Genomic DNA, 20,866 nt, shown 5'->3' with positions numbered 1-20,866 from the left:
TGTTCTGAGTCTCCTTCCTTTCGCTTTCCACCAGATAGCATTGGGGAGTTGTGAGTTACACAAACGTGTGGTGCGCTTGAGCCTGGCTTGAGCCTATGGGAATCTAACAGCGGGCAAGTAAGGGCTCGCTCGTCTACTTCACATCTACTTCCAGGGGCCGCCGTTTTCTCCCTAGCGAAAACGGGCAAGTTGGAGTCAGGGAGGGTAAGAGAGAAATAACATAACGAAAAAAAGGAATTTAAGGACTATTTGGTTGTGGTTTGTTTCACTTCATTTCTTGCTATTTCTGCGTTTCCTTAAACGTCAGGGATCATTGGGTGCTCTGACCTGTAAGTACCTCGGGGGCGATCAAGGAAACTCAGTGGAACGGAACTCATGTTTTAAGGGTATTTTGGAGGCAATAAGGGCGTGCTGTGAGGTGTGCTCTGTTCGCATCACCTCCCCCCTCCCCCAGCCCAACCCCATTTGTTATTTATTTTAAGGAACTGCAAGAACAAGACAGGAATATGTATGTCTGCACATAGGGTCCCTTTTGAATGTTCGAGACCGGCACCTTGAAACTCGCCCTAAATGTACCAGAAACCTTTATGATTGCACAATATACCTCTATCTTCACTGTAACTTACCCTATTCTGTCTGAGCTTTGGATGTTAAAAAAGTGAGGAAAAAGGCTTAGTGAGGCAACACCGAAGTGCAAAGGGCAAATTTAGATTTGGGCCTGATGTTAGGTTCCAGATTTGCACATGGAGTGCCACCTGGACCCAGTCCAGTGAAGGCACCGCTCTTATCTTAAAAGAACTGTTTTTTAAAAACCCCTAAATCCTGCTTTTTGTGTTGGCTGCATCGAATTGCCCCTTTACAACCGAACTGATAGGAACACCGTGGCCCCGCCACTCCGCAGCTGCCGGCGTGGGCAAGGAGCGCCCCCCATGGAGCCCTCCTTTTCCGGGGTCCTCGTCCCCGCCCCCGCCCCTCCCGGCTCCAGAACCCAGGACCCCGGGGCTCGCCCTCCGCCCCACGCCGCCGAGCCCGCCGGGGCACAAGGCCTCCCTCCGGAGCCTCTTCCCCGGCGAGCTGCGGCTGGCGCTCCCCAGCGCCCCGCCTGACGCTGCAGCTGGGCCGGCCATTCGCTATTGGATTAAAAATAGCAACGTCCCCCCGCCCGCCCCAGTCCCGGGGGCCCGCTCCCGCCCCGTGGCCCGCTCTGCGAGCCCCGGCTGGGCTCTTGTCGCCGCTCGCCCGCCGCCGGCCACCCCGCGCTTCGGTTCCGCTGCGCTCGGGCTCGCCCCGCGGCCATGCAGCGCCGGGGCGCCCTTTTCAGCGTGCCGGGCGGCAGAGGCAGCAGGAAGATGGCTGCAGGAGACATCGGCGAGCTGCTGGTGCCCCACATGCCCACGATCCGAGTGCCCAGGTCCGGGGACAGGGTCTACAAGAATGAGTGCGCCTTCTCCTACGACTCCCCCGTAAGTGAGGCGCGGCAGCCGGCGCCTGGGGGAGGGTCGCGGTGCGGGCGGCCTGTGGCGCCCGCGAACCGCGGAGCTCGGCGGCACATGAAGCCGGGGGCAAAGATGCGCAGCGGCCGCGGGGACCTCCTCCTCCGGGCGGCGGAGTTGGCTCAGGGGCGCTGCAGTTGGGAAAATAGTGAACGCCTACTGGTGCCTGGCGCTGCGTTCTCCAAGGCTGCTGCAGCCCAAGACTGGGGCGCGAGAGTGGTTCGCTCCGCCAGCCTCTCTGGGCTGAAAGGGCCCCAGTTCCCAGCAGCCAGCCCACAGCCCCGCCATCGTTTGAAAGACCGAATCTAAGAGTTTCCTGCGCTTAACTGCACGTTGCAGATGGTTTGCTTCCTCCCCGGGGCGAGAGGGAGAGCGGGGGGCGGGTCGGTGGAGGCGATAGATTCCACCGGGCTCACAGCCCTTCCTGTTTCTGTGACCGCTTGCTTTGCCCAGGGATTCCCACTCCTGGACGTGCCAGATAACGCCCTCAGCTTTTCTTCCTCCACGTCCCATGTTCTCCCCACTCCTTTCCTTCCCGTCAGAATGTCAGAAGAAACTGTCGGGTGCTTCCACTCAGGCAGCAGAAATATGGGTCTGCTGGATTATTAAGGTTTTCTTAAGCCTTTCCCCTTCCACCTCAAAATGAGTCACTTGGATACGCTAGTATAAATTATTAAAAGTTCAATTCCAAGTCGTGACCTCAGAGACTGGAGGGGAAAGATAAGACCGATCAGCGCCTTCCACACAGGGCTGTTGGGGGTGGTTTCCACCTGGTTTGTGTGTGTGTGTGTGTGTGTGAAGGAGACAGAGGATGAATGCCCCTTTCAGGAGTCAAAATGGGCTTCAAAGTGACTCAGCTGTCTGGCGTTTATCATGTCTTTTTGAGGACCGGGTTATTTTTATCCACACACTTCAGAGCTCATGTGTCATGGAGCAGATCTCAGTGCTTTGGGAGGTGTGTTGATTGCAGGGACAGGCAGATTTCACAATAGACAAACACATTTTATTCATATTCTGTAGAGTAGTGTTGGGGGGTGACATAGGGGCTGCAAATTATCCAAAGCAAACTTTATTACCTTGTGGGCTGTTTTCAAAGCATTTTGTGTTTTGTTGAGATTACACGCGCGTGCACACACACACCCCTTGCGGTCGAGTCGGTTGGGACTCATAGCGACCCTCTAGGACAGAGTAAAACTGCCCCATAGAGTTTCCAAGGAGCGCCTGGTGGATTCGAACTGCTGACGTTTTGGTTAACAGCCTTAGCACTTAAGCACTATGCCACCAGATTAGAGTCCCAAAATTAGTATCTTCGCTGTGATATTTAGGTTTTTTTTTTTTTTTTTTGTCAGCCCCGGATCATTTTGGAGATAAAAATCTACTGTTTGTTGATTACTTTTTTCTTCCAAAAAGATTCATGTAGAGTGGAGTGAAATGGTTGTATTTAATCTAGTGATGATACTACTTAAAGCTACTGCGAGCAGTGCCATTAAGTCCTGTTATTCCCAATTATTCGAAAATGCCAATTTCAGATTTTGTGTCTAGTGTTGGGAATGGTTCCCACTGATTGCTCCTGAGAGTGAAGCGCGATGATGGTCCTAATTTAAGCAGCTGAGAGGTTGTGAACTCCAGGAATAGGGAGAAAAGCGGCCCAAGTCTCTTAGGATGGCACAACACGTGGAATTGGAAAAACGGCTTTCTCCGTATTTATTTTGGGTTGCTCTTCGTGTTCTACTTACCAACTTTGTTATCAGAAATCTTAACCACATTATAGACTGTATGGGAGGTTTGAAAAAAACTGGTTATTTTAATTCAATCCCACAAATAGTTATTGGTAGCATACTGTGTGCTGAACACTATTTTAGAAACATCTTGTTAAGTGTAATATGTTGATTCCATTCAAATCACATTAGTTCCTTTGGGGAGATTGGGTTTATTTACAAGGGCAGTATAATCATTATCTATGTTTCAGGGGAGGAAGAGGAGGAAGGTTTTGTAACAAGTTAGCTTAATGCACAGTGCCTGATAATGAGAGATCTTTCCTTATAAAATGCTTCATGAATCCAGTAAGGGTTTATGGAGCACCTACTGTGTGCCAACTCATACATGCATGAATATAAGAACCATACAGAGCAAAATCTTTAATCTATAACTACTTTGGAACTGTGGTAGAGAAAAAGCTAAAATCGATTGGAAAAAAAAAAAAACACTTCCTTGCATTGGATGCATTTGGAAAAGGTCATAGATAAAGGTGAAGTAAAGGAGACCAACATCCCAGCAGGAGAAATTACATGTGCAAACACATGAACTGTGAAAATTTTTTAATTTTTTTGCCTGTAATGTATTTGGAAGAAGACGCTAATTTGGCAAGTAAGAAGAAGTGAGTTCAGAACCAAGTGGAGAATAGATGATAGGGCCTTGAGTTCAGAGCCAAGTGCAGAATTGATGATGGGGGCCTTGAATGCCTGGGAAAGGATCTTGAGTTTATACAGTCAGTTACAGAAAGTTAGGGTAATTGATGTGATTTTAAGAGGTGTTGGAGGAAGACTGTGAATCAACAAATTATTAATGTACCCAACGTCAGGAAAGAGTATCACGTTTGGTAGAGTAGAGGGGTCATCAAAAACTAAGAAAAACCTCAGTGAGCTAGATGGATTGGCACAACAGCCTCAACAATGGGCTCAGACACATCAAAGATCATAGAGATGGCACAGGACCAGGCAACGTTTCCTTCCGTTATAAAGTCACCGTAAGTCGGAGCTGACTTAACTGCATCTAACAACAACAACAACAACAACTGTGTCTACTGTGTCTAAGGCACCCTATGAACATTGCAATTTACCTTTGTGGGATGTGGGTATTGAGCAGGATAGTGTGATAACTCATTTCAGAGTCTACCCCCACCCCCAGCCTCTCTTCCCACCTTCTAGAGCTAAGCACATAGAAGATGCTCAATAACAGTTATTTTGGGATAAGTGAGAGTTTGTTTTTCTATCTAACTCTTTGCTTTCATCCAGGTCCACCATCAACCTAGACTTGTAGGTTTACCTCCCCATATATTGGTTCATCTTGCCTGGTCTGTAATGTGCCTTCTGAATGGAGTCTTTCTTCAAGACTCAGTTAAAGTGGTTCCCAAGTTAAAGTTTCCCTATTGCTACCACTAGGCCATGAGCATTTCTACCCAACTCCCTGTGACGCACTTACATGATTATCACTGCCTTCTGGAATGTGACTTTCCTGGAGGGTTGTTGTTAGGTGCCCTCAGGTAGAACTGCTGTAATCTTTACAGCAGTAGATCGCCAGGTCTTTCTTCCATGGAGCCGCTGGTTAGGTTTGAACTGCCAATCTTTTGGTAGTAGGGACTTTGTTTGGCCTAGTCCTCTCTGTGTACCGAGTAGCTGGCCTAGTGTCTGGTATGTACCAGGAACTCAATAAATGTTTAGGAAATGTATGAATTACGTGGCGTTATAGGCTCTGAAAATACTAAGGGTACATATGGGAAACATTGGGAAAGAAATTATGTGGGATTATCCTGGTGACTTCACTGATTATGGAGGATAAAGGTGAAAGCTCCAGACTGGCAGGGTTTGAATCCTAGCTCTGTGACCACCTGTGGAACTTCCCTGTGCCCTAGTTTCCCTGTTTCTAAAATGGGGACAATAATAAAACTAACCTCATAGGGTTGTTTTGTGGATTAAATGAGTTGATACGTAAAGTGTGCTTGGCCAATTAGTAATCACTGCATATTTGCCTCTGGTGGCACAGTGGCTAAGCGTTGGGCTGCTAACCAAAAGGTCAGCAGTTTGAATCCACCAGCTGCTCCTTGGAAACCCTATGGGGCAGTTCTGCTCTGTCCTGTAGGGTTGCTATGAGTCGGAATTGACAGCAACGGGTTTGATTCTTTTTTTTTTTTAATGCATATTTGCAAGTAGCCCTGGTGGTACAGTGGTTAACTGCTCAACTCCTAACTGAAAGGTCAGTGGTTCGAACTCCAAGAAGCCAGTCTTTGGCTTCTCAGTGTTATTACTCATTTCTCAGCCTTCTCTTTCTGCATCAGATTTCATTCTTTCCTCTGAATGCCTGCATTACTTAGAGTGTGTATTGCACTGCACAGGAGTTAGTTACAGTGTATGTTTTATAGTTTACTATCATTTTTTTTTAACCCATTTAACTCACATATTTGAAGCATCTAGAGGATGGGAAGCACTGTGCCAAGCGTTAGGTTCTGGTAAGGAGCTGTGCCACTCTTGTGCTAATTGTGACCCCTCCCCAATTGTACTGAGAGCTTGTCTTGTGCCTTGTCTTAGCTTTGGTCAACTGCAAATGCAGACTGAGACCAGGGCTTTGGCACAGACAGTTAATTTTAGGAAGGTTTCCCTAGGGGACAGAAGTGGAATAGTGACAAAGGGAAGGAAAAAAAGCAATCCAAGAGTGCGTTATTGAGCTGGTTACCGTGGCGGGCAACTGGCACTCAGTCCCACTGGGGACTTTGAGGACTTATAGAATGAAACTGGGAACTGTCCGCCTGAGACAGGGAAGAGGGCAATATTTACGCACTGGCCCCCATGCCCCATTGCTCAAAAGTTACTCCAGGGGATGGAAACTTCCTTACTCTGAGGAAGGCTGAGAAGGTTCTTGTTAGGCATCCCAGGACCAGGAGAGAAGCAAGAGATCCTTGGACAGGCTCTAGGTGCAGATTCCAGGACTATCAGGCTACAATACACCTGCTGTGGCAATCAGAGGTGGAACCAAAAAGGTGGCTCTTATGGATTGAATTGTGCCCCCCAAAAATGTGTATCAACTTGGCTGGGCCATGATTCCCAGTATTGTGTGATTGTTCATCATTTTGTCATCTGATTTGATTTTCCTCTGTGTTGTAAATCCTACCTCTATGATGTTAATGAGCCACGATTAGAGGCAGTTGTGTTAATGAGGTAGGACTCAATCTATAAGATTAGGCTGTATTTTGAGTCAATCTCTTTTGAGATATAAAAGAGAGAAGTGAGCAGAGAGAAAGGGAGACCTCATACCACCAAAAAAGTAGTGCCAGGACCAGAGCACATCGTTTGGTTCTGGGGGTCCCTGCGCTGAGGTGCTCCTAGACCAGGGGAAGATTGATGACAAGGACCTTCCTCCAGAGCCAGCAGAGAGAGAAAGCCTTCGCCTGGAGCTGGTGCTCTGAATTCAGACTTTTAGCCTACTAGACTGTGAGAGAATAAATTCCATTTGTTAAAGCCATCCACTTGTGGTGTTTCTGTTATGGCAGCACTGGATGACCAAGACAGTGACCATACCAGAAAGGTGACCCCAGAAGTTGTGAAATGCAGTGTAAATGATGCCCCACACCCTCTACTGCCCTTCCAACGTTAGGACTGTTTTGTAAAAAGGAGTTTTTTTTCCATACTCCAAAGCTCTGAGATCTCTTAGTGATGATGAGATGTTACTGTTGGTTCTCCTCCTTTCTGGGAGTCTTTGACTGAAGAGACTGAGAAGGTGACCCTGGTGGACAGGCCCAATCTGCTTGTGGTGAAATATCATATTAGAGGTTCATTAAATCCTTCTGTCTTTCTACCCTTCCTTCCACAAATATTTATTGATGTGCCTGGCACTCTTTTGGGCATTGCCAATAATAATCATGACAACTAACATTTATATAGAGCAGTGGTTCTCAAAGTGTGTTTCCTGGACCAGCATCATCAGCATCTCCTGGGAACTTGGTGGAAATGAGATTTCTACGGAATCAATGACTCTGGGGTGGGGTCCAACAATCTGTGTTTTAATAAGCGCTCGAGGTGATTCAGATGCCAGGTAAGGTTTGAGACTCAGTGATACAGAGCTTACCAGGTGCCAGACGTCTTTCTAAGCATGTATTACATACGTTAAGTTGTTTAATCCACACAACAACCCTATGTGTACGCTATTATTATCACCATTTTGCAGATGAAGAAACCGAAGTACAAAGCTCACATAAATAGTAAGTGGTAGAGCTGGGATTTGAATCCAGGCTGCTTGGATTTGGAATCTGTCTGGCTTTTCATTATTGTGATGTGTGCGCTGCCCTACAGGCATCGAGACTTGACATCATGGTGCTCATTTGTAGGTGGAAGATGATTTAATTTGGGTTCTATGTGGACAAATCCTCCTAATGGATAAATGGATATAAGATAGTAAAGCAAAATCTAGGAGCTTACAAACTTTTTTTCTCTCTAGAGAGGTAAACTTAATAAAGTAAATCAAATCAGTTTCACATGGCATGAATTTCTCTTCCCAAGAAGACTAGTTGAAAAGTTGTTCTAGGGGAGTGATTCTCAAACTGTTTGTTTCTGGGCAGCTTTATACTCTTAATTATTTTAGAAGACCCCAAAGAGCTTTGTGGTTTCTATTGATATTTACTAGATTAGAAATTAAATCTGGGAAAATTTTGAAACACATTCCTCTTTCCATTAGCTATGAGAGAGGTGATGGCGTGATGCTGCCCCTGAACAATACTATGGTACACTCCTAAGAGAAGAAGAGTGAAAAAGGCACACACAGTTGATTCTCATTACTCACAGATTCTGTATTTGAGAATGTGCCTACTTGCTAACATTTATTTATAATCCCAAAACTCTGGTCATTCCTGGACTTGCATATGGGCTGAGCAGTGAAAAATTGGAGTTGTCCAAAGAGTATGTTGCCAGCCGAAGTTGAAAAAGGCTCCGCAGTGACTAATTCAGTGTTAGCAGAGACTTTATAGATCAAAACTACTATGAATAAGGAATCTACTGTAACTTCTTTGTGCTATGAAAATAATTTTGACTTTGTGGATGGCTTGAAGGGTCTTCAGAGCCTCAGAGAGATTCCCAGGTCATACTTTGAAAACCAGAATTCTAGAGTTTAGTTAGTGTCTGCCAGCCCCTACATGTCTGTCAGTTTGTCATACTGTGGGGGCTTGTGTGTTGCTGTGATGTTGGAAGCTATGCCACCACTTTTCAGATACCAGCAGGGTCACCCATGGTGGACAGGTTTCAGCTGAGCTTCCAGACTAAGACAGACTAGGAAGAAGGACATGGCAGTCTCCTTCTGAAAAGAATTAGCCAGTGAAAATCTCATGAATAGCAGCAGAACACTGTCTGATATAGTGCCAGAAGATGAGCTCCCCAGGTTGGCACCCAAAAGACGACAGGGGAAGAGCTGCCTTCTTAAAGTAGAGTTGACCTTAATGACATGGATGGAGACAAGCCTTCAGGACCTTCATTTGCTGATGTGGCGGCATGGCTCAAAAAGAGAAGAAACAGCTGCAAACATCCATTAACAATCGAAACATGGAATGTACAAAGTATGAATCTGGGAAAATTGGAAATCATCAAAAATGAAACAGAACACATAAACATTGATATACTGGGCATTAGTGAGCTGAAATGGACGGGTGTTGGCTATTTTGAATCAGACAATCGTGTGGTCTACTATGCTGGAAGTGACAGCTTGAAGAGGAATAGTGTTGCATTCATCACCAAAAAGAACATTTCAAGATCTACCCATAGTGCAACACTACCAGTGATAGGATAATATCTGTACGCCTACAAGGAAGACCAGTTAATACGACTATTATTCAGATTTACACACCAAACACTAAGACCAAAGATGAAGTCAGAAATTTATCGAATGTGCAATCAGGATGCATTGATAATTACTGGTGATTAGAATATGGAAGTTGGAAAAGGAAGAAGGATTGGTAGCTGGAAAATATGGCCTTGGTGACAGAAATGATGCCAGAAATCGCATGATAGAATTTTGCAAATTTTCATTGCAAATACCTTTTTTCACCAACATAAACAGCAGCTATACACATGGACCTCACCAGATGGAATACACAGGAATCAAATTGACTACATCTGTGCAAAGAGACATTGGAAAAGCTCAATATCATCAGTCAGAACAAGGCCAGGGGCTGACTGTGGAACAGACAGACCATGAATTGCTCATATGCAAATTCAAGTTGAAACTGAAGAAAATTAGAACAAGTGCACAAGAGCCAAATTATAACCTTGAGTGTATCCCACCTGAATTTAGAGCCTATCTCAATAGTAGATTTGACACGCTGAATGCTATTGACCGAACACCAGACGAGCTGTGGAATGACACCAAGGACATCATACATGAAGAAAGCAAGAGGTCATTAAAAAGAACAAGAAAGAAAAGACCAAAATGGATGTCAGAAGAGACTCTAAAACTTGCTCTTGAACGCCTGGTAGCTAAAGCAAAAGGAAGAAATGATGAAGTAAAAGAGTTGAACAGATTTCAAACGGTGGCTCGAGAGGACAAAGTAAAGTATTATAATGACATGTGCAAAGAGCTGGAGATGGAAAACCAAAAAGGAGGAACATGCTCTGCATTTCTCAAGCTGAAAGATCTGAAGAAAAAACTCAAGCCTCGGGTTGCAGTAGTGAAGGATTCTATGGGGAAAATATTAAATGATGCAGGAAGCATCAAAAGATGGAAGGAACAAAATGTATTAAAAAAATATTCTGCATCCCACTTTGGTGAGTGGCATCTGGGGTCTTAAACACAAGCAAGTGGCCATCTAAGATGCATCAATTGGTCTCAACCCACCTGGAGCAAAGGAGAATGAAGAACATCAAAGACACAAGGTAATCATGAGCCAAAGAGACAGAAAGGGCCACATAAACCAGAGACTACATCAGCCTGAGACCAGAAGAACTAGATGGTGCTCAGCTACATCTGATGACTGCCCTGACAGGGAACACAACAGAGAATCCTGGTGGAGCAGAACAGTGGGATGCAGACCTCAAATTCTCGTAAAAAGACCAGACTTAATGGTCTGACTGAGACTAGAAGGACCCCAGAGGTTATGGTCCCTGAACCTTCTGTTAGCCCAAGATTGGAACCATTCTGAAAGCCAACTCTTCAGATAGGGATTGGTCTGGACTGTAAGACAGAAAATTTTACCAGTGAGGAGTGAGCTTCTTGGGTTAAGTAGACACATGAGACTATGTGGGCAGCTCCTGTCTGGAGGCGAGATGAGAAGGCAGAGGGGGACAGAAGCTGGCTGAATGGACACAGGGAATACAGGGTGGAGAGGAGGAGTGTGCTGTCTCATTAGGGGGAGAGCAACTAGGAGTACATAGCAAGGCGTATATAAGTTTTTGTATGAGAGACTGACTTGATTTGTAAACTTTCACTTAAAGTAAAATTAAAAAAAAAGAAGATGGAAGGAATACACAGAGTCGTCATATCAAAAATAATTCGTTGATGTTCAAACATTTCAAGAGGTAGCATATGATCAGGAACTGATGGTACTGAAGGAAGAAGTCCAAGCTGCACTGAAGGCATTGGCAAAAAAGAAGGCTCCAGGAATTGACAGAATATCAACAGAGGTGTTTCAACAAATGGATGCAGCGCTGAAAGTGCTCCCTCGTCTATGACAAGAAATTTGGAAGACAGCTACCTGGCCAACAGACTGGAAGAGTCCATATTTATGCCTATTCCCAAGAAAGATGATCCAACTGAATGTGGAAATTATCAAACAATACTATTAATACCACATGCAAGTAAAATTTTGCTGGAGATCATTCAAAAGCGACTGCAGCAGTATATCAACAGGGAACTGCCAGAAATTCAGTCTTGATTCAGAAGAGGACGTGGAACCAGGGATATCATTGCTGATGTCAGATGGATACTGGCTGAAAGCAGAGAATACCAGAAGGATGTTTACCTGTGTTTTATTGACTATGCAAAGGCATTCGATTGTGTGGATCATAACAAACTATGGATAACACTGCGAAGAATGGGAATTCCAGAACACTTAATTGTGCTCATGAGGAACCTTTACATAGATCAAGAGGCAGTTGTTCGGACAGAACAGGAGGATACTGTGGGGTTTCAAGTCAGGAAAGGTGTGCGTCAGGGTTGTATCCTTTCACAGTACCCATTCAGTCTGTATGCTGAGCAAATAATCCGAGAAGCTGGACTATATGAAGAAGAATGGGGCATCAAGATTGGAAGAAGACTCATTAACAACCTGCGTTATGCAGATGACACAACCTTGCTTGCTGAAAGTGAAGAGGACTTGAAGCATTTATTGAAGAAGATCAAGGACCACAGTCTTCAGTATGGGTTACACCTCAACATAAAGCAAACAAAAATCCTCATGACTGGACCAGTAAGCAACATCATGATAAATGGAGAAAAGGCTGAAGTTGTCAAGGATTTCATTTTACTTGGATCCACAATCAACACCCGTGGAAGCAACATTCAAGAAATCAAAAGACACATTGCATTGGGCAAAACTGCTGAAAAGGACCTCTTTAAAGTGTTTAAAAGCAAAGATGTCATCTTGAAGACTAAGGTGCGCCTGACCCAAGCCATGGTATTTTCAGTCACATCATATGTGTGTGAAAGCTGGACAATGAATAAGGAAGACCAAAGAAGAATTGACACCTTTGAGTTGTGGTGTTGGTGAAGAATATTGAATATACCATGGACTGCCAAAGGAACGAACAAATCTGTCTTGGAGGAAGTACAACCAGAATGCTCCTTAGAAGCAAGGATGGTGAGACTGCGTCTTACGTACTTTGGACATGTTGTCAGGAGGGATCAGTCCCTGGAAAAGGACATAATAGTTAGCAGAGTACAGGGTCAGTGGAAGAGAGGAAGACCCTCAGTGAGATGGATTGACACAGTGGCTGTAACAATGGGCTCAACCATAACAATGATTGTGGGCTTGACTCAGAACCAGGCAGTGTTTCATTCTGTTGTACAAGGGGTCACTATGAGTCGGAACCAACTCTACAGCACCTAACAACGACAACAATAGGCAAGAAAAATGTAACCTGTTACGGCAGCCACCTAACTCACTTCACCGTGACTTTTATGGGTTCAGATTTTTGCATTTGTGGTGATTGAATTCTTGGTTGTTTTCTTAATCTTGGCTCATCTATAAATGTCATATGTCACATGTACAGTCTTTTTGGAGCAAATTAAAATTTAGAGAATTTGACCCCTTTTGGAAAAAACTGAAGCTGCTGAAGTTGGGAATTGTTGACTCTTTCAAAAGTAGAATTCCGTGTTCTGGCATGATAGCTAAATAGGAAGGGCAGTTCTGATTTTTAGAGGTGATCACAAATTTTTTTTTCAAAGTATTTATTTATTCATTTTTGGTCATTTTGCTTTTAGGTGCATGTCCTTGCTTTCCTTCCCCGCCCCCTCCCGTCCCCGCCGTGAATTTGATGCTATTTATCTATTTTTTGATTTTTAGTTTTTATTTTTGTCAATGTTATGCCTACAGTTTAAGAAGTTCTACACGATTTCTTTTGAAATCCCATTTTCCTCTGTCCACAGATCCACTTATAACTCATTTAGCTGGTTAGTTTGGTGTTTACCTCTGTATCTCTAACCAAGATGCTTAGATTGCTTCTTTGGGATTTTCCAGAAAATGAAGATTTTGTCCTCCCCCCACACCTTGCTTCCACTGCTCATACTTAACTTCCACCCCCACATCTCCTCTGCAGGTCATAATTTTTTGTTGCGATCAATATTCAGAGTTTACATTACAACCGTATAACAGCTAAGCCAGGTAGAAAACTATGATTGCTTTTCCTTTTCTAAATGACTATTTTCTCTGGAGCTAATAACTTTTGTGTTTTTGTTTTTTAGAGTTATCACTAATTCCACTGAAGACTCTTTGCCATTTGTTTGAATCTCTCAGAACATTCAGGTGTATCAGTAATTCTACCAGTTTTGTGCCCCTAAAGAAGTTTCTTGTGGAGCCTTCTGACCACCTGCAGTCTGAACTGGTTACTCTTTTACCCTGAGAAAATCCTTGCAAAGGACAATATATGTGTATATATGATAATCCACTAGGAGTACATAGCTGTCATTCTGGAGTCTGCCTTCATCACCATCCTGTGATTCCTGTCACCTCTCCTTTCATCCCATTCTGGAATTCCCTTCACATCTCTCCTGTGGTCTGTTGGCTTATAGCCTTGTTTCAATGAGGTACATAGTCTTTTAGCTTTCCAAAAAAGGGTGTGTTGAAGAAAATGGCTTGAAACCTTGTATATCTGAAAAGGACTTTATTCAAGTGATAGTTTGATTAGATGTAAAATTCACGGCTGGAAACAGTTTCCCTTCAGAATTCTGAAGCTTTGTTCCACAGACTTACAGCTCACAGTGCTGCTCTTGAGAAGTCTGAAGCCTCTTCTGATTTCCTGATTCTTTGTATGTGACCCATTTACCTTCCCCTCCCACTCACCCAAGCTTGTGGAATCTTTATTAAAAAAATCAGTTGCTGTAGAGTTGATTCTGACTCAAGGTAGTCCCAAGTGTGTCAGAGTAGAACTGTGCTCCACAGAGTTTTCAATGGCTGATTTTTTTGAAAGTATATTTCCAAGCCTTTCTTCGGAGGTGCCTCTGAGTGAACTTGAACTTCCAAACTTTTAGCTAGCAGCTGAGCGTATTAACCATTTATACCACCCCAGGGGATCCTCTTTGTCCATAAGGGTCTAGAATTCGGAGATAATATGCCTTGATGTGGGTCTGTCTTCATCCATTGTCCTGGGAAGTTGGTGAATCCTTTCAATTTGAAAACCTCCAGCTATGGAAAATTTTCTTAAATTATTTCTACAATGAGTTTCTCTCTCTCTTTTTTTTTTCTTTTCTATTTCTGAAACTTTCTTACTTAGCTATTAGACCCTCATGAAGTGGTTCTCTAATTCAATTTTTTTCTCTCATTTTCCATCTCTATTTTTTGCTCTACTTTCTGGGAGAATTTCTCAACTTTTCTTACAAATCTTTTATTGAATTTTTAAGTTCTGATATATTTACATTCTTAAGAGCTCCTTTTTGGTCTCTGAATATTCTTCTTGTTAAAATGGTATCTTGTTCTTGTTTAATGGGTGGACTATCTTACTCTCCTGAGGGTATTAATGATAAGTTTAACGTTTTTGTTCCATTGCTTGTTTTCTCCATGTTGATTTTAGAACGAAAATTGTTTTGATTGCTGTATTTCATGTTGGAGGCTTTCCTCAGATGACTTTTTTTTTCTAAATTGTGATTTAGGTGAAAGTTTACAGAGCAAATTAGTTTCTCATTAAACAAATTGTACACAAATTGTTTTGTGACGTTGGTTGCCAACCCTGCCATGTGTCAACACTCTCCTCTTCTCCACCCCAGGCTTCCTGTTTCCATTTGTACAGTTTTCCTCAGATGACTTTAAGTGGGCTTCTTAAAGCTGATTGGAAGCTACGCATTGTGTGTGTGTGTGCATGTGTGTCTCTGTGTGTGCATGGGATGTTGACTGTGACAGTCACTGTGGTGTGATTTGGCTGAGCTGTTTCTTTGAAGAGCCTTAAATTTCAGTATCTGAACATTTTTTTCCTTTAATCGTTGGTGCCTGTGCTTTGGAACATGGCAGATGTGAGATTTTCTAGTGGCTTCTGAGCATCTTCAGTGGTGCAGGAGCCGAGGCCACCTGTGCAGTTTCTGTGATGCTTGAACATTTGATTTCCTGAACATGAGTGGTGGCTTCTCTGACTTTGGTTCTCAGAGCTCTTCCGTTGATTTTGTAAGCCTCTAATTCCCTGTGTTAAGTCCTTTCCTGCCTGAAAGACCTAAAACAAAACAAAAAAACCAAATCCATTGCCAGCAAGTCGATTCTGATTCACAGCCACACTATAGGACAGAGTAGAACTACCCCATAGGATTTCCAAAGAGCAGCTGGTGGATTTGAACTGCTGACCTTTTAGTTAGCATCTGAACTCCTCTGGACTGATACACATATGTTTTCTGAATTCCTGTGTATTCAGGATGGTACCCTGCTCTCAATTAAGCCTGTTGTTTCACAATTCTGAGACCTTTTTTAGAGTCCCGAGATCTGCTTTAGAGGATAAATTTGTAGTAGTTTGCCAGGTGTGGCGGGGCTACTTGGAGTAGAGGAGGGATCTGGGCTCTGCTACTGAAGCAGACTTCCACCCATCCTCCTCCTTACTGTAGCCCATGTTTCACCCTGACTTCCGGAGGTACTCGTAGCTGCCAATTCTGGGGTCTTTGGGAAGTTCTGGGAGTAAATCGGCTTGGATCTTGGCTTTCCCTGCTGCTGTCCTACGACTCAGCTCTGTCAGCTTTTCTTAGTCTTTTAGCATTTACCCATCTGCATTTCAGCCTTCCAGATTTTGTTGCTGAGTTTTAAACAAAAGACAAAAAAATTGTCTTTAAACAAAATTTCTTTACTGTTCTTTTTATAGAGTTTCAGAAAGGAGGGAAAATTGATGTATGTATGTAACCCGAAAGTTCTACTTTTCCAAACGAATAATCAAGAAGCTACCCATTGTGACCCTGTAGGTCATGGTTCCTGTACCCTTTGTTAGCCCAAGACAAGAACCATTACCGAAGCGAGCTCTTCAGACAGGGATTGGACTGGACTGTAAAACAGAAAATGTTACAGGTGAGGAGTGAGCTTCTTGGCTCAAGTAGACATGTGAGACTATGTGGGCAGCTCCTGTCTGGAGGGGAGATAAGAAGGCAGAGGGGACAGGAGCTGGTTGACTGGTCACCAGGAATATAGGGTGGAGAGGAGGAGTGTGCTGTCTCATTACAGGAAGAGCAGCTAAGAATACTTAACAAGGTGTGTATAAGTTTTTGTATGAGAGACTGACTTAATTTGTAAACTTTCACTTAAAGCACACACACACAAAAAAGTTACCCACTGTCTCTCTTTGGCAGCAGTTAATTACTTTTAAAGTTGCACCATTTTTAGAGTTTTGGAATGTAAGAGATGATGCTGATCTTGTCAGGAGGCCATTTTGGGAAAGTTTGTGTTCTCAGCTCATGTTGGATCTGGGCATCTGTGCAACTCTGAATTCTCTTTTCCCTCCCTGCATTCTTCTTTCTGTGGACTGGAGCTCAGTTAAGGGTTGTTTTTAGCTGCTGTCGAGTCATCCCCTCACTCGTGGCGATTTCATGCACAATGGGATCCAACTGTTGTCATCCAGCTTTCATTGGCTGATTTTTCAGAAGTAGATCACTAGGCCTTTCTTCCTAATCTATCTTAGGCTGGAAGCTCCACTGAAACTTCTTCAGCATCCCAACAACGTGCAACCTCCACTGACATTTGGGTGGTGGCTGTGCATGAGGTGCCACCATCCATTTAGTGTCCCGGTCTAGAAAGTGCAGTGGTGTCCACTCTGCCTATCTCTCCTTTCAACCTCACGTCCCATTAGTCACCAAGTCCCAGCTCAGCCTCCCTCTCCATCCCCACTGCTGAGGCTCAGCCCTCATTGCTGCTTGCCTGGAGTCTGGCAGAAGCCTCCTGACTGACCACCTTGCCTCTTTTCCAGTCTATCTATCACAAGATACTCTAAGTTACTTTTCTAAAACACGGGTCTAATCTTGTCATTTCTCGCCTAGAAATCTCCGTGGTGCCATTCAGACTTTTCTAACATAGCTCATCAAATCAGTTTACCATGTTGATCCAACTTTTCCTTCCAGTGTCATTAGTAACGCCGGAGCTCTGCTTACATTCCTTCTGGCCCAAGGACTTTCTGTTCTTCAGACACCTCCTGCATTCATATCTCCTCCTGTTTGCCCATGCTCTAGTGGCGTAGTGGTTAAGAGCTACAGCTGCTAACCAAGAGGTCCGCAGTTCAAATCCACCAGGTGCTCCTTGGAAACTCTATGGGGCGGTTCTACTCTGTCCTGTAGGGTTGCTATGAGTCGGAATCGACTCGTCGGCAGTGGGTTTGGTTTTTGGGTTCTTGCCTAAGCCTGTAATGCCTTCTCCCCACTTGTCACCCCCCCTACCCCCACCCTGGGGGAGCCCCACTGATCCTTTAAAGCCAGCTCAGGAGTTCTGTGTGAGGCCTTCCCCCGAATACACCTATTTCCTGTATTTTCAAAGCACTTTATACATCTCTGTGATAGGTGGGGTACTGATGCCCAGAGGAAGGGAATAGCTGAGGTCCTGGAGAATTAAAGGGAAAGGAGCAGAGGACTCAAAATTGTGCTGTTTGTGGAACTGTGCTATTAAGGCCGCATCTTTTCTTATTTCCTATTTTTAAAAATTATAAACATGTATTTTGGAATAAAAAATGTTATTAAAAATAACCAATTCTATATTCTTATTTTATCATCTTATCTGAAAAGTTGTAAGCACGACCCTTGAAAAGCCAGGGGAAGGAGTCTTGGGTACTTGCCACATGTTTTATGTGTTGCCATTCTAGATGCCCCAGATCTCCTTCAAGCCCCTGGGCTGGTCTCTCTGTCTGCGCTGCTGCTCACAGGTCAGTATCATCAGTGATCAGCCGAGGGCTCCCCTGAGGGAGGGAGCAAGAGCACCTATTTTTAGGGCTGCAACAGCAGAGCAATGCAAATATGACAAGAATTTAATGAATCTGAATAAGGCTCCAGACTAGATATGTGGTTTGAGGTGCAGAGTAGTGTGTGCTTCCTGCGATAAGATTAAAAATAAACATCTCATTTTGTGCCAACTAGGAAGTATTAGTGCTTATTTAGAACCTACTGTGCACCCAGCACTGTGCTAGGTTCTGTAGGGGCAGAGAGGGCATAAGTGTATGGGAAGAAAGAAGATAAGACGTGGATCCTCCTGTCAGAGTGGAGTGCCTGTCAGAGTGGAGTGTGTGCGCGCTGACTTTGGAGTGTGTAGTATGAGGCAAACACTACTAGGTGCTTTTACATACACCATCTCATTTCAGTATGATGGTAATCGGTTTATAAGTTATAATGACTGTTTTTGCATCTGTTTTACATAGGAAGAAACTGAGGGTCAGAGAGGTTAGGTAACTTGTTCAAGGACTTGCTCAAAGATTGGAAAGTGACAGACATGGGATTTAAGCCCAGATGTGTCAGGAGGGTAAATGCTGAAGCACTTACGGGGTGTTTAAGTTTTAACCAGTGTGGCCCTTGCTGTATGTGAATGGAGATTTCAGACGAGGGAGTAGCTGATAGAATCTGGAAGGGTTACTGACCAGGACAGCAGAAGGGGGTCTGAGTAGGCAGCCTCGTGGCAGTGAGAGGACAAGGCGTGGAGGGGGATGGGCTTGGCATGTGTGACAGAGTAAACTGTGACAGGGAAGACAGGATTACTGGGGAGAATGGAAAGCAAGACTGAATCCTCTTGGATTATAAAGGAGGGTGATCTTGATAAGATTAGGCCATTTAGGAGCAAGGGAACAACAAGAGGACAGTGGTCATTTGGTGCAGCTGGTCCAGAAGTGAAATGAGGACTGGGCTGGGAGGTGGGCGGCCTTGAATAGGACATCAACTAGGAAGCTGTTGTAGTCCTGGAAGTGGGGTGCTTTCATTAGAGTGATGATCTTGGGGATAGAAATGGAGGGGGGGAAGTAAATCCACAAGAGGTCTTGAAGGAACGTTGGTGGTTCGAACCCACCCAGTGGCACCATGGAAGAAAGTCCTGGCAGTCTGCTTGCATCAAGATTACAGCCAAGAAAATCCTGTGGAGCAGTTCTACTCTGTAACACATGGGGTTACCATAAGTCGGAATCAACTCAATGGCGACAGTTTATGGCCTAGCTTAGTGCAGAGTGTACAGTAGGTGAAGGAATGGGATGACTTTTGGCTCCTAGACTGGGAGATGGAGTGTGTAAAGGACATAAGTGAAGAAGGCCAGATAGTCAAATATAAGTGAGCAGGTACTGTGTGGCCCCTGGGAAAACTGGGAAGTGGCATGGAGCTCAGAGATCAGGGTTCATATTCAGAGTCTGGCAGTCTCTAATTTAGAGACACTGGGCTTGTGAGCAGCCCGTCTTTATGAATGGCCACAGGACCCCCACTCTGCTCCTGGGGTCTTGCCCTCTGGGCTGTGGAGGAAGCAGTGATTGGCACATGCTTCTTGCCTCCCACCTATGGGCACAAGTCCCAGAGAAACTCAGACAAGACCCAGGGCCAGCTTTTCCTCCAGGAGTCAGAAATTTGAACAGATATTCTGGCTGAATGAGCAGGTGTAGACAGAATACATGCAGAGTCTACTGTTTTGTGAAATGATTCTAGAGTAAATTTGTCCCATATTAACAACATGGCAATTGGCCAAAAGGCTAACTGTCCTCATAAGTGACTTACAATCATAATAATGTTGTTTTTCCTTGTCTCGGTTAATTCTTTGGGTGTGGTTGGAGACGTGGTGAGCCAGAAGATGTCTCTGCCCCAGCAGCCCTTGGAAATAAGCGTGGAGAGCTCTTAGGGGGATTAATGGTATTGGTTGGCCAGGAGGAAAAACGTAAGGCCTGAAGGTTGCGCGGTGGGTGTGGAGACCAGGATGAAAGTAATCCTCTTTCATCTTACCTCTGCGTAAAACTGTCACATTGCTCCTTTGGTTGTGCCATCTGGGCAGGTTCTCCTGTGAGTCTCCAGGGTGAGGCTGTCTCTCCAGGCAAGACTACTAGTAGACTTGTTGGACACAGACGGGGACGATGAGGGGAGTGGACGGTAGAGAATGCTAAATCTTGCAGCTTCTCCTCTGGCCTCTTGGAGACCAGCTTCTTGGGTCTTGCACTTTTTGTCTGGGAGCTGTCAGCCTGGAGTGGCCACCTCCAGGGACTCAACACTCCTTCCCCGTCTGGTGAGTGGGACCGGTGGGACCAGCTGAAGCCTCTCACCTCCCCTTCAGGAAGGCCTGGCATACTGCCTGGTGCAGGGTGGTTACATAAGTGAGGCAGCTCTCGTTTGCTTGCCCCTCCTGCTTTCCTCGAAGGAAACAGACTTAAAAACAAACAAACCTGCGCATTTCCCCAAGCTCCACGGCTGCGTAAGCTTGTTGACAGCTGCCCACCTCACTCCTGCCACAAAAACGACCTCTGCTGTCCTTAACTTCTCAGTTGTACCAGGCAGCATGTCGGGGGCCAGACTGGCATGGGTTCAAATCCCCTCCTTGCCACTTAGTAGCCATGTGACTTTAGCAGTGCCTTGCTCTCACTGAATTTCTTGAGCCTTGGTTTTGCCTCTGCAGTACTTGCCTTGCAGAGTTGTAACCAAGGTGGACCGTTAAACTGTACTTATTGGAATCGCTGTCTGGGACTCTCCCCTCCATTGCTGTCAGTTTCTAGCCCAAGGATCTGTGACAGAATGTGTTTGCCCTTTTTACTTTGGGGTGGGTGAGGGGGACCTCTTGAAAAGGGGATGAGATGGCACTTAAAGGGTCTTGTTATTAGGTGCTGTTGAGTCAGTTCTGACTCATAGCGACCCTATGTACAACAGAATGAAACACTACAGCGACCCTATGTACAACAGAATGAAACACTGTCCAGTCCTGTGCCATCCTCACAATTGTTATGCTTGAGCCCATTGTTGCAGCCACTGTGTCAGTCTACCCCGTCGAGAGTTTTGTGTGACGTCCTTCTCCAGGG

The 20,866-nt window shown here is 44.8% G+C and overlaps 1 protein-coding gene across 1 annotated transcript in view; it reads left to right on the top strand.

The window, feature by feature from the left end:
* The first annotated feature begins 1,011 nt into the window (after positions 1 to 1,011).
* The window catches only part of USP13 (ubiquitin specific peptidase 13), a 150,403-nt gene continuing 130,548 nt past the window's right edge, over positions 1,012 to 20,866 (top strand). Inside the window, exon 1 of the mRNA XM_049881750.1 lies at positions 1,012 to 1,463. Coding sequence (XP_049737707.1) covers positions 1,296 to 1,463 — 168 coding nt within the window. The 5' untranslated portion in view covers positions 1,012 to 1,295. The remainder of the gene's footprint in view (positions 1,464 to 20,866) is intronic.

This window comes from Elephas maximus, chromosome 1 (genome assembly GCF_024166365.1).
Source record: "Elephas maximus indicus isolate mEleMax1 chromosome 1, mEleMax1 primary haplotype, whole genome shotgun sequence".
NCBI classification, from domain to species: domain Eukaryota; kingdom Metazoa; phylum Chordata; class Mammalia; order Proboscidea; family Elephantidae; genus Elephas; species Elephas maximus.
This window is presented reverse-complemented; position numbering and strand designations above follow the sequence as displayed.